Source organism: Rhipicephalus sanguineus, chromosome 8, assembly GCF_013339695.2.
Source record: "Rhipicephalus sanguineus isolate Rsan-2018 chromosome 8, BIME_Rsan_1.4, whole genome shotgun sequence".
Taxonomy (NCBI): domain Eukaryota; kingdom Metazoa; phylum Arthropoda; class Arachnida; order Ixodida; family Ixodidae; genus Rhipicephalus; species Rhipicephalus sanguineus.
The window spans coordinates 99244621-99257995 of record NC_051183.1 but is presented as its reverse complement, the minus strand read 5'-3'; the positions used below and the strand labels follow the sequence as shown (position 1 = coordinate 99257995).

The 13375-nt window shown below is 44.8% G+C and overlaps 1 protein-coding gene across 1 annotated transcript in view; it reads right to left on the bottom strand.

Annotated features, from left to right (window-relative positions):
- LOC119403408 (F-actin-monooxygenase MICAL3-like) overlaps nucleotides 1-13375 on the bottom strand; it is a 152537-nt gene that overhangs the window by 15300 nt on the left and 123862 nt on the right. Inside the window, 4 exon segments of the mRNA XM_049418315.1 lie at nucleotides 17-388; nucleotides 434-846; nucleotides 849-1147; nucleotides 1247-2393. Of these exon segments, the coding sequence (XP_049274272.1) occupies nucleotides 17-388; nucleotides 434-846; nucleotides 849-1147; nucleotides 1247-2393 (2231 nt within the window).

Genomic DNA, 13375 nt, shown 5'->3' with positions numbered 1-13375 from the left:
CCCCAGTTCCCCCAACTGTGGTAAGCCCGCAGTCAGAGTCCAGTTCTTCGCAGGATCCGCGGCTGCTGGGGGATGAAGAGCGAATCGAGGGGAAGTCCAGTCTCTGCAAGTTGATGTTGAGAGACCTGAGGTAGATGACGTCGCCCGATGGTACCTGGGGCTCACCGCTTCCAGTGCCGGTGCCTTCGCTCGAACGGCTACGAACTTTTTCCACGAACGAGCCGCCGTAACCTTGATACCTGGGTGGTTCTCGAATGGGCGAGTGGCCTTTGTTCTGTCTAGATACTTCTGCAGCGGCTGGATCGACTTGTAAACTGGTCTTCACATCGTGGCCACCAGTGACTACAGTTAAGGCAGTGTCAAGGGGTTGAGAAGGCTCTGTGAGACGCTCATTCAGGGCTTCCTGGCTTGTTTTAAGGTGATCGATATTCACAGCCTCTACGGCTTCCTCTGCATTTTCTTTGTTGCCAGACGACACTCTCTTTCTCCTGCGCCTGCGCGTGACGTTCCTGTCATCGAAACTAAACTCTGCCTTGAGGTCTTCGACGAAGGACAGCGACTCTTTGTCACCGCCTTCCCTGGCCCATTCGGAGACGGTGAAGTCATCTCCGTCGCTCTGCTGGCCCACGGGAGTCGCTGCGGTGGCTGCGTGTCCCAGTGCCTCCTGGACCTCTTTCATAGTTTCTAAAAGTGTCATCTTTGACACTGAGGGCTCAGATTTGTTGTGCTGCAATCCTCTCCTGCTCAGATCAGATGCTGTGAGATCGTCTTCATCACTCATGCTCGCGATAGGGGCATGCAGTAGCTCCCTAGGAATGGGATGCGGGATAGGAGATGGTACTACGGGTCCTCGAGGGTGGCAAGCTTGTCGGCGTCACTCGGAAATACCTCCTGGTCGCTGATGGATGCCGAACACGTCGTGTCCTCGTCGGTGACGTCACTTTGTGGCGACAGAATGTCTGGCGTTGCACCCTTTTGCACTGGTAGTTCTTCTTTGTTCAAATCAAGGGCGAGTTTTGTTCTGTCAGCTACCTTCTCACTACCTGCTTTACTTCTTGTACTTGCTTCTTGTTCATCTGCTCCTACATCATACATTTCTGTAGGACTTTGAGGTTTGTTGTAGCAAAATGAAAGACATCTAAGCTCTCTTCATTGAGGGAGGTGACGGGGTGCACCAACTCCATATTGTCAATGGTACATCCTCCCTTGCCTTCCAGGAATTGAGCGACGTGGACCCAGGTGTCACATGATCAAGTAAAGATCCCGTCGGGGACGCTCTCCATCGTCTGCATGGAGCACCTTGCGGTGAACAACTGTCGCTTCTTCGATGGTGTCTGTAGTCGACGTCTCTGACGAGTCCGGGCGGTCAGAGAGGGCAGTCGTAGAGACTTGGAGAAATGCCCCTTCCGACAGCTCTGGTTCTCCAGAGGCTGTCCTCGAAACGTCCTTGTGACCTAGAGACACGCATTCTTTTGTTCCTTCGAGGGGTGTCCTAGCGACATCGGGTGAGTGTTCCCTCAGTACGAGAGGCCCGTGCTCTTCGGAGCTGGAATCGTCTGCACCCGATGACTTTCCATCCCCCCTGCTGGACTCCGAGCGATGAGACGAGGAGGCGACCGAAGAACTTGCTTCGCTTTCTCGACCAGAAAGTTTTTCGAATCTGACTGCAGACGACTCGGAAGAGATGTCACCATCCGATTCGAATGTGGCCTCGAACTCTTTTTCGGGAGTCGGCAACGCCGAGCTTCCGCTAGAGCCACCACGATCCACTAGGAGGTCGTAGCCTAATTTGCCTTCCTCGGGCGAGCGGTCTGCCCTCGAAGATGTTGCACTGGACGGAGCCGTGCCCGTCGCAGCACTTACATCGGAGACATCTGTGAGAGAAGGTGACTCCAGGTTTTCCACGATGGCGGGAACTGCCTCTCCAGCAGCATGAACGGGCTCCGAGAACTTGTCCACGTTGGACGAAGAGGACAAACCTGAAGAGACGCTGGCATTTGCCAAGCTTTCAGCTGACCTCGTCAGCGCCGAAGATTTCTGTACGGAGAGTTGATCGCTGGACGTCTGGTTGTCGCTCGACCGTGGACTTACTGGCGTCGTCTGCTCATCACTGAGTCGGCCCTCAGGAGCGGCATCTGCACCTAAGTGTGAGGCTTCGTCGATGACTTCGCCTGCATCGGGTTCCAAGGCATCATCGTCCATGTGACCCAAAGCAGCCCGCACTTCTTTGGGACCCCAGTCAAGCTCGGTGTCCTGATCGCCCGGCGTGGTGTCGATGACGATAACGGGAATCTCGTGTTTTGGAGGCGGGGGCTCTTCCTCAGACTCGGATGATACGTCGGAAGAACTCATCGTAATGCCTTCTTCATCCGATATGTATTCATCATCTGATCCTTGAAAGATGAAATAAATGAGAACACATTATATCAAGAGGTAGCAAAAACATTGGTAAAAACAAAGATATCGCTGAAAATGTAGAGAATATCTTATAAAATACGCCTAAAATTTGTGAACTACGATAGAAGGGACACGACAAGTTCTTAACTTGCAGTATGTTGGATCTTTGCTTCAGCCATGAGGTTACTAACTTGCAGTTTTGCAAAAATAAGTTACAACACATGACTTAGTGTAGTTGCATTATTTTTCTCTGCTGAGATAGATGAAGCACAATTACACTTTTAGAAGGCAAAATGCATTCCATCTATGGTAAATAAACAGAGCTAGGGATCATTTGAAACTTTATCATTTTTTAATTTTTATTTTTCAGCCCACTGTCACGAAAAAACTGTGTCGTTACATGAAACCACAGCAGCGAGTCTCGTGAGAATATTGCTGTGGCCCCTGCAGTCTTACACACAGGGAAATGAAACTCTTTCAAGCAACTCAGTTATCCTAAATTCTGAGCAAAAACGGCGTAATCATTTTTCACTACCAAAGTTGCCAACATGTATCTCTTCCTCTGCCAGATTAAACTGGCTCCTGCTTCTACAGAGCTAACACACTTGTCTATGAAACATTGGAGCAGTGCGCTTTGGAATGCTGGACCACGAGTCACGTCTGGACCTTTGCATCTGGACATGACGCACGATTTGCGATAGCTCATGTTTGAGCATGCATCATTAGTGGCCATGTATACTCACATGTGGGCTACCTGTGTAGTATGTTTTGTCTGGTTTGGTCTCATGGGGTATAATGTCCCAAAGTGACTCCGGCTATGAGAGAAGCCGTAGTGGAAGAAGGCTCACGGATGATTTCAACAAGCTGTGGTTTTTTTAAAGCACGCTGACATCTCACAGTACACGGGCCTCTAGCATTTTGCCTCCATTGAAATGCGATCACCGCGGCCGGGATTGAGCCCACGTCTTTCGAGTAAGCATCCGAACACCGTAACCACTAAGCCGCCACAGCAGCCATCCCGTGCCCGTGTAGCACAAAACACACTGCTCCAGAGTTGTAGACAAGCATGTTGCCTCATATATACATGATTATACTTTCCATTCATGGGCGTCGCCATCTTGGGGTGATAAAGAAATGTTTTGCTGGCTTTCTATGTCGTAATATGAAATTATTCATGGTCATGAAACGTTTCATGTACCAACCCAACCGTTTTCATGCATTCGAGTTGACTGTAGAACTGTTTTTTTTTTATATGGATACAAAACTGCAATGTTATCAGCCCAAGATGGCGGCACTTGAACGCATTTGGAAAAATGTCTACAGTGTGCTACCATCTAGATGCAGCATAACAAAGTGCCGAGACAAATGAGGTTATCCCATGGCAGTTGCTAGAAAATTAACAGTACTGTTAATGAGCTGAGCTTGTTCATGGTCATTTTTGCCAGGAAGCGTGTACACAAAACCAGCACGGAAGGGGTTTAAGAGGCACAAGTTTTGGTGGCACAATCTACTGAAACAATAACTCACCAGTGGAACTCTTATGTTCGCCTGCTCCCTTGTCCATGTTGAGAATGGGAACCGGTACTGAGACCACATTGTCTTTACCGTTCTCGCACACTTTGGGCTGATGCTGCCCTTGCCGTGTTCATCTGTTGAAAAGAAAAGCAGCAAATATATTTCCGTCAGCACTCATAAAAAAAAAAGCAAACTGTTGCAACACAAGATGATACTACTGTCTAAATCGAAACTAAAATGTACTCCGAGAACGATTAGGGCGAGGTCGTCGGCCACCGTGCTTTATCACACACAGTGCCATTGTGTTGTGTGGTTATCACAGACCTGCTCTGACAAAAATAGTTTCGTCGTTCTGGCAATGCACATCAACTCCAGAAACTCAAGTGTCTGCTTTATTCTCCAGCTGTGTGTCTCCTATCCCATGTGATAATGTAGCGGCCTGCTAATGAGTGTGAATTCTCACTCTTAACGTAGCTTGCCTTGTCGCGACATGCCTACTGCTTCTCGTCACCGATGTGCAAAGAAAGCGAATAGCAGAAAGTGCTAGGGTTGATGTGTCCTGCTGGAATGATCAAAGTGTCTATGTTTGTTTCTCAAGTGCATCGCACATTGACCCTCTAGGCCTGGAATGTGTTCCGGCCACGGTTTGTACACTGCACCTCAGTCTAAATGTGACCCTACATCTGAGTAGATGGAATGTTGAAGTCCTGATGCCAAATGCTGCTTATACATGTGGTGTGAGTGAAATAGTGCACACTTAGACAAGGATGGAGCAAGCAAGCCAACACAAGCGCTCCGTCCCTGTCTTTGTGTTTTGTGCCGACAAGCCCATAATAATAATAATAATATCTGGGGTTTAACGTCCCAAAACCACCATATGATTATGAGAGACGCCGTAGTGGAGGGCTCCGGAAATTTCGACCACCTGGGGTTCTTTAACGTGCACCTAAATCTAAGTACACGGGCCTCAAACATTCTCGCCTCCATCGAAAATGCAGCCGCCGTGGCCGGGATTCGATCCCGCGACCTTCGGGTCAGCAGTCGAGCGCCATAACCACTAGACCACCGCGGCGGGGCTGCCGACAAGCCCAAGCTGCTCTTCCATACACATGGCGTTGGAATATAAAATGAGGTGATGTCAGTGCTGCCATCTAAAAAAAGACTACTAGAACACAAGATAGATTAATGGCAACAGTTTCTGCACGACGACTTCGTCATGGTATCCCATCTGAACGCCTGTCATCTCTGAAAGCTGTGGGGTGGATATTAAAGTCAGGCTACACTAGTTGCGCCAGTATAGCAAGGCTAGAGAAAAAGTTTTCCAAGCACGTACTGCAAAATATTAAAGTAGTTTTGTAACCGCAGTGTGCCTGTGCGTGCATGGATGTGTAAAGACCAGGGGAAAATTACAAGAAAAGAGCTGATCCAATTCTGGGATTTTACGTGCCAGGACCATGACCTCATTATGAGGCATGCTGGCATAGCCGGGGAACCCACATTAACTTTGAATACCCGGGTTTCGAAAGGAACACACACCTCGATGCAAACACACGAGTACTGAGAATTCTAAGCAAGTTACTCTGAAAATATGCTGTATGATTGTAACATGGCTGTGTGTTTGCTTACATGTAGGCATATGAAAAAAACAACAGCGCAGAAGCGTAATTAAATGTGGCAGCATTTGTATGCTCAACAATCTTCATAATCTTCATAAGTGCACAAAAGCATAGAGAAGAAAGAGAGAAGAGGAAAAGAAGAAGAAACAGAAGGGAAGAGGGAGAAGCAGCAATATTCCAGAGGTAACATTGCAGTCCACGTCAGCAAACAATGTACAGTACAGTGGATTGGTGGTGCGTACAACCACCATCCCTCCATCATGCGTGTTAGCAAAGGAACCCTGCCATCCTTGTGTATCCCATGTCCCTGCTTTTCTCTTGCAGCATTCTAAGCATAAGCCTGCAGAAAGCGTGTCGCACGAGTTGCTCTTAATAGCAAATGGCTTGTCTTAGTGCATTCAACAAGCCTTTCGACAGACACTAGATTTACAACAGACCTGAAGAATTTAACATTTTTTTCGATCGCACGCCAGACCCCTTTCGACATGCGAGAATACTGGCTTCTGCCAGACACACACAGGGCTTAAATTTAAAATCAGAGGGGGCGGAATGGAGGGGTGCTCAGGAAACCCAGGAGCTTTAATCAATACTTGGGGGTAAGGGGGAGGGCTCGTTGTGTGGTGGTCACCAATACATGCAAAGTGTATGCCCCCCCTTCTCAAAACACATACATACAAGCAGTCCACTTGGGTGGGGGGCCCCTGCGAACACTTTCAACACAGTGTGTAGAATCTTTCTACGGTCCCTATATGCCCTTCTATTTTCATTACATCTATTTTACTTCAACTTTTCTCTATGTTTCTCTCAGTGTGCATCTTACTCGTGACTATTAGGAACAGTTTGAGTGTCCACTGGAAAATGAAACAGTAACAATGCCCACAGCTCTTCACATCCTTCTTCCCTTCATACAATAAACCACTACTACTATTACTACAACTACAACTAGTTTGACACAGCACACATTGAGATCTTTCAACCACTGAGCTTGTGCACACAACGGCACCCCACGGTTGTTTTGAGGCACATTTGAAGAAATGCATGCGTACTTCCTGCGGCAAGAATTGTCGAAAGAGTGCTGATGACATCACTCTGAGTGCATTTCATGAGAACTTCCACGAGCTTTGCTAAACCAATTTCTCACTTCGTAGTAGAACACAATTCAGTTTGGGGCAACCTGCAGACACTCGGATGGTTGAGCACAAATCGACGATTTTGATTGTAAGGAAAACTCTTCCTGCGACGATCATTTACAAGGTAATAATAATTTATTACAATGCCTGAATGCAAACTCTAGGAATGAAAAAGAAAAAAAAAAGGTGGACAGTTGTTGCCATAGCTCTATCAGTAGACAAAGTGACACGAACGGTTTTTGGATTCGGCTTCCACTGTCAACAAAGCTTTTTCCTTTATGAAGAAAAAGCAATTGATACCCTAACATTAAACTATTTCTACAATTTATCTCCCCTATGCATTTTTTCGGCTTCACTATATCCTCGTTCCTTGTAGTTGTTCAAGAAAACAAGAGATCTAGTCTCCTCAATTTCCCCTTCATTCTTTTCTACGCTGCACAGCCTTGGCGGAAGAGCAGATGCAAAGTAAGTACCCAGTAGTAGCACCAAATGTTGACACAACATTGCCGCTACATTGAGAAAGTTGCTTCAACATTGTGGCAACATTGCGTGCCTTTTCAAACCCTGCACGGGAAGAAGCATGTGTGCTTGCTGAATCTCAGCTGAATAAATCTGCGGCTGACTAGCCAATGCATACCGCCTTCTGGGCTCAGTGTTCACGCTTCACAAGGGCAAGCAGTCCTTACAGTTAATTGAATGGCGGGTTTTAAGCACTACCTAGAGAAGCATATTCGTTTTTTTTTTCTTGTTTACTTATTTATTTGCCACCCTCAAAACACACGTTATGCAGGGAGGGGGTTAAGTACTCCGAAAAATTGACATAAATCACAACGAATACACAAGTATTTAATTGGTGCGTAGAATGCTATCAGTATGGATAAAGAGTTTAATCTAAATGACATAAAAAGAGAAAAAGACACTATGAGAATAATGTAAGTTTATTAGGCTATTGCATTATAAATGTAACAATGAAACAATTCACGCACCTTTAATTCTGGCATTGGCCTTTAATTGTGGACTTAACATTTAACAATTAGTGTCAAGCCACTGAGCATTGTGGCAGCTCCTCTGTTCCTGATGGAGCAATTTCGCTACAATGGCTAGCATATTCTAGGCAAAAGTGTGACGACTGCTGCCACGTGCATTATACTGATTTCTTTTTCTTTTTATTTCCGGCACCACTCTGCCAAATGTTATGTTGGTTGTTACACTATTCCTGCTTCCTCTGCATCTGACATGCATTGTTCTGTGCTGGACAGCTGCTGGCCTCTTAGCCATTGGTACAACTTGCCTTGTAAAAAGGACAACGAAGGAACATTATCAGCCAACCTAGATTAACAGGTTATTCATCTAGAAAATGTATCATGTTCTACGTGCAATAGATGATTTTGTTGCATAAAAAATTACCAACAATTAAGATAATCCGAATGTGCAATTTGAGGCAGCTGCATGAGCATTTTCATCTCGTGGGTCCCTTGGCGACGGAGTGATGACATTCTCTTTCGGTTGTGCGAACTGCAATGTTGCATTGCTCATTGGTCAGAAGAAATGGCGAAAATCTGATCTATGGGTCAAGCACATCAGCTTTTAAACACAATTCGTGGAAGGCTCCAGAGTAATCGGGTGGCTTCCAGGAAGTACTACACAACTCGTGTCACGCATACAATCACATTACAAATACTATGGTACAATCTTGATGGCAGTGGCAGTGATGATCTTTTTCTGTCTGTGGCATGAACTGCAGGCCCTCCTCACCCTTTTACCATTCCTTCCATGCTTGTAGTCTCATACTTCATTCTCCTTTCTCTAGGGCAGGTGTTAAGCTGAGATCACTTCAGAGAAATGAAGTCCAGACTGTGCTGCCTAAGCTGGTTAAGTGGACGGGAACTCCTCATGGCGTACTACCAGTAAAAGCTCGTTAATTCGGATTCAAGGGACCGGAAAAAATTTCAAATTAACCGAATACTGAATTATCAAAGGTATCAAGAAAACAATAAACAAATGTTTATTTCATCAATGCACTTTCATTTCCTTGATGAATACATAAATACCGCACTTAATTTGTAAACAGCAGCGTAAGAGCCGCAATTTTTGTCATTCACAATTTCGTTCACAATGTGACCACGGCTCAATACCCCCGTGCCTTAACCTGAAACGTGCTCTGAACCAATCTCTTGTTATGTACCGCCACCACCAACACCACCACATGCACGAGGCAATCATTTTTGTGCCGCGAAAAATGGCCGGCAACTGATCGTTCGTCCATCACAATGTAGCAAGCAAGTTTCATGCCAGCATGAGGACCGCAGCTGAAGCTCTTCATTTTCAACAGCTTACATGATGTTTGACCTTTGTGACATTCTGCGCGCACTGGCCAAAGTCTAATGAAGCTACTGAATGCCGCATCCACTGTGATGAAACCATGGTCGCTACGACACGATCACAATGTCCATGGAGTTCTGAAGGCACGTGCGTGGCCTTTGCTCAGAGTTAAAACAAAACTGCTGAGCACCGCATCGCTAAGCACCGCATTCTGCTGAAGGAATCTGGCTCGCTAATGCACAATCATAGATGGCGACTACGCAGTCCTGAAAGCAGCAGGAAAAACGAAACTGCTGCTTGTTTCAGCGTTGACCCAAGTCGCTACAGAAGCGATCTAGATAGCACCCATGCAGTTTATGTGCCATGTAAAAAAAAAAAAAAACGAAACAGGTTTGCTGCAGCCGCTGAATCCTTGGTCACCAACAATGCGATTGTGGAATGGCAACTGTGCCTTTCTAAAGCCCTGTGGCCATTTGGGTTGTCTGCAAACACCATTCTTGCTCCTTTATGTCGCACATTTGCAGTGCTTCATGGTTGGTGCGCTCCAAGGATAATCCGAATTAACCATGTTGCGGCCAAATATGAACAAATTAATGAGAGTTTGATGCCCATTAAACAATGCACATACTTGCTGGGACCGTGTTGCGGTAATTAACCATGTTGTGGCCAATATGAACAAATTAATGAGAGTTTGATGCCGTTAAACAATGCATATACTTGCTGGGACCAAAAAACACTTCTGAATTATCAGCTTTTCCAAATCAACGAGCGCCGAATGAACGAGCTTTACTGCATAATGTTAATCACAGGTGCCCACATTCTACCCTCTCTTTCCATCGGCTTGTTGCACGCAATTCCCTCACAGGTTCTGCAACGTATGGCATAGCCATAGTCTAAGTACAAAGACCCACAAGCATGAAATACGACATTTACTAACATGCCTTCTACTTTTTTCTTTCATGCAGCAGAGAAATGGTGAGCCTGTCAGTCAAGCAACTTGCTGCGTTTGCTGCACATCTAGCATTATATTAAAGCATCTTTTTACAGAGATAAAGGTAAAAATGGCCTTTATAATAGGCACTGTATATGACAGGAAAAAGAAAGAGTATGGACAAAGAAAGAAAGAAAGAAAGAAAGAAAGAAAGAAAGAAAGAAAGAAAGAAAGAAAGAAAGAAAGAAAGAAAGAAAGAAAGTTCTTGGTTCACAGTCCCTAACTTACTGATGCATGTACTTGTTCATGTTTTACTTGGTGAGCGTTCCTCACTCTCCAACAGATGGTATAATCTGTAATGCTTTGTTATTGCAAAAATGACACCACAAGATAGAAGACAGGACAAGGCGAAGACAGGGAGTGCTTTGTCCTGTCTTCTGTATTGTGGTGTCATTTTTGCACTAAAAAGCATTATGGATTCACACCAACTAGCCCGCCAACACATTGTGTTGAAATGCTATGGTGTTCTGTGTGACACACACCTTTACACTTTGGAAGCTTCCTGTCATCGACGATTACAATCAGAGTGCCTGTGCAACGTGCACAGCTGTGCACATTCCAGAACTTAAGCGAGCACCAGTGAATACGCTGGAATGTACGATGACACGTATATGGAAGCAGACACGTTTCGCCTATGGAATAGATTTCGATAGCGAATGGCTGCGCTTGCAGTGCACTCATTGCATACGAGTGTTCTTTTTTTTTCTTTGCACAGATTTATCCAACTAAGAGTTCAACCTTTACCTTATGGTTTGGGTTGCCATATTCTGCATTGTCACAAAAGTGACACGTTATAGTCAAGTTCCAAGTAGAGACTCCACCATTACACTGAGCACACCAACTGCGATGGTTTACTGCTATCCAAGTATTTACTACAAGTCCAAAATACATCCAACTTGTCATGTGCTTCTGCGTGACTTGAATGTATCAGAGAAATTTTCATATGCTTTCCATGCATTCTTTGCCAGAATTGCTTCCACGCATTGTGAGACTAAAATCCATTACTCAAGGCGTAGTTCATCACAGAGTGTGGCTGGTCAACTATGCAGGCTTTGACAAACCATGGTTAACTAATACACTGTGGTGCTCATATAGGCCTTCAAAGGCCACAGCCAACATATTCAGTATCTTTAAATAGTCAAGGCGGTGATGCAGGCTAGTTGGTTTGAGTCACAGTTGATGCCTAGTGCCCTTCTGTGTATGGTTCCTACTTGTGTCTGCGTCTAGTTTCTTGCGCTACGAATGTGATTATAAGGGATCTTTGAGTAGCACATAGTATGCTAATTAGATAAGGACACGACCATGCTATCTTTTTAGGGCTTCTCCAGCTGAGCAGCTTGGCTTGACCCTGGTTGAAGCGTTGAGTGCTACCTCCCTCAGCACTATAGTACCTTCTTTTTTATATAGCATATACGAAACAAAATGTTGGATGCACTCACCTGATCAATATAAGTGCATGCATCTATAATGTAAAAATTTAATGCTTTGCAAATGTGTGATTAAGATGCTCATGAGCTTGAAACGTTTCATAGGATCTTGAAAAATTAATGCTACTAGCTTTGATGATACTTCTGGCGGCTGTCTGCAATTTTCAGCTCATATTGATGAGACATGTACATGCAGATTTCTAGCACACGGATTTACATGCTTGTGTCATGAAACTGAACAACTGCATTTGGTGTGCTCCTGAAAATTAGGTTCAAAGGACTTTTTGAGATGTTTTACGAAAGGAGTTAACCACTCCGAACAAAAGCTTTCTGAATGTGCATTTATGAATGGAGGCAACTCCAATTGACACTGTCCCTGATACACTATGTATTGTGAACTTCCCCTAATTTGTCATTTTTATGCATTGAAAATCTGTGCCACCATGTGCCATACAAAGGGCCACCATGGTCTGCCAATCATTCCACTCAGTACTGCGATCAGCTTGGCCTTTCAGATCCGTTTATGACTACACGGACAGAGTCGCTGCTTTTCATCACCAAATAGTACTAGTTTACGAATCAGTAGCATTTCTCTCTTTATTTGCTGTTGCCAGAGTCACTGGCTTACCTACTTTGACATTTAAGAGAAAAAGAATTAAAACAAGTGAACTGCGAGGAACATTGTGTGCACCATGATGTTTTGTTTGTAGTCTGTTGACGTCATTAATATAGGTTTTTTTTTTTTGTTCATTTGCCTCAACAAATGGCATCTTCCATAAATCATTGACAAATTGCAACGGTGTGCACCAGGCACACCGGTGTGCTGTTGTGTCCAATCATCGAAGCGCCTGGGCACCCCAGTATGCACCGGTGCAGATTTGTCGAAGATGCCATCGCTGCAGCACACCTAAGCCTGTTCATGTTTTGCAGCAATTAGAGGACCTTAATGGTGTCTCTATTACGCCCATTTTGTCTTGTTTTGTTGTGTTCTTGTTGTTCACATATCCTACAGCTTTTGTGTTCCATACCGAGTCAGCTGCTAAATTTACATCTCACTTCTGATAGTAATATTCCTAATAACAACTCATGCCTTTAGACCACAGTATACACACACGTAAAAAAAGAGACGGAACATCAAACAGTGCGAAGACAATTTCTTACCCCTTGCCTTGAAAGATGAACCTTGCGGACAGAGCCAAGGCAAGTGCTCCGATCGCGCAGCAAAGTTCGCAGCTGCGCTAAGGCCCTTGACGTAACCTGGCTGTTCTTTGGCACCTTGCTTATTAATCACAGCTTAATTAGTTCCACACAAACTACAAGGTTAGGCTAGTAATTACTCCACACGAACTACGATGTTAAGACTACCACCATGTCACTGTTATCTTCAAGACCACACAGCTTTAACATAGTTGCATCGACAAAGGACACAGTAAAACAAACATTACACAGTTCACCCACAGCAAATCAACAACAAAACAGCACAAACAGAAACATGAAAAGAAAGTCAAACTAGACAAGCGACGAGTGGACAAAATAAATTGTATTATTCCTTTCAAGCACTTCTTTTTTTTCACCCCAACCCCCCCCTCCTTTTTTTTCCCTGATGAGAATGCTTGTAATGCTAAAAAAGCACGCCTACTGGGCAGTGTAAACTTTCTTGCAAAGTAAATTTTCCATCCAACGAAGTATTTAAGTAGCTTGTTCCACGAGCATAAAGGTAGTCTGAAAGATGACAGAGAAACCCAAGGGGTGCGTAAGGTGAGATGATTAAATTAAGGGCAGGTGCAGTTGTGTAAGAAAGCACATCGCAATGCTCACAAGTTTAGGATCGCCTATTAATACTGCCTTTTTCTTTTTTTGAGAGACATTCATTATTGTGCTGGCCACCTGAACCAAAGACCCAATAAATCTGCTCCCACGAAGCAGGGGCAGTCCGTGGGCACGTAGTGGCCAAACGTAAACAGTGCTAGACAAGTT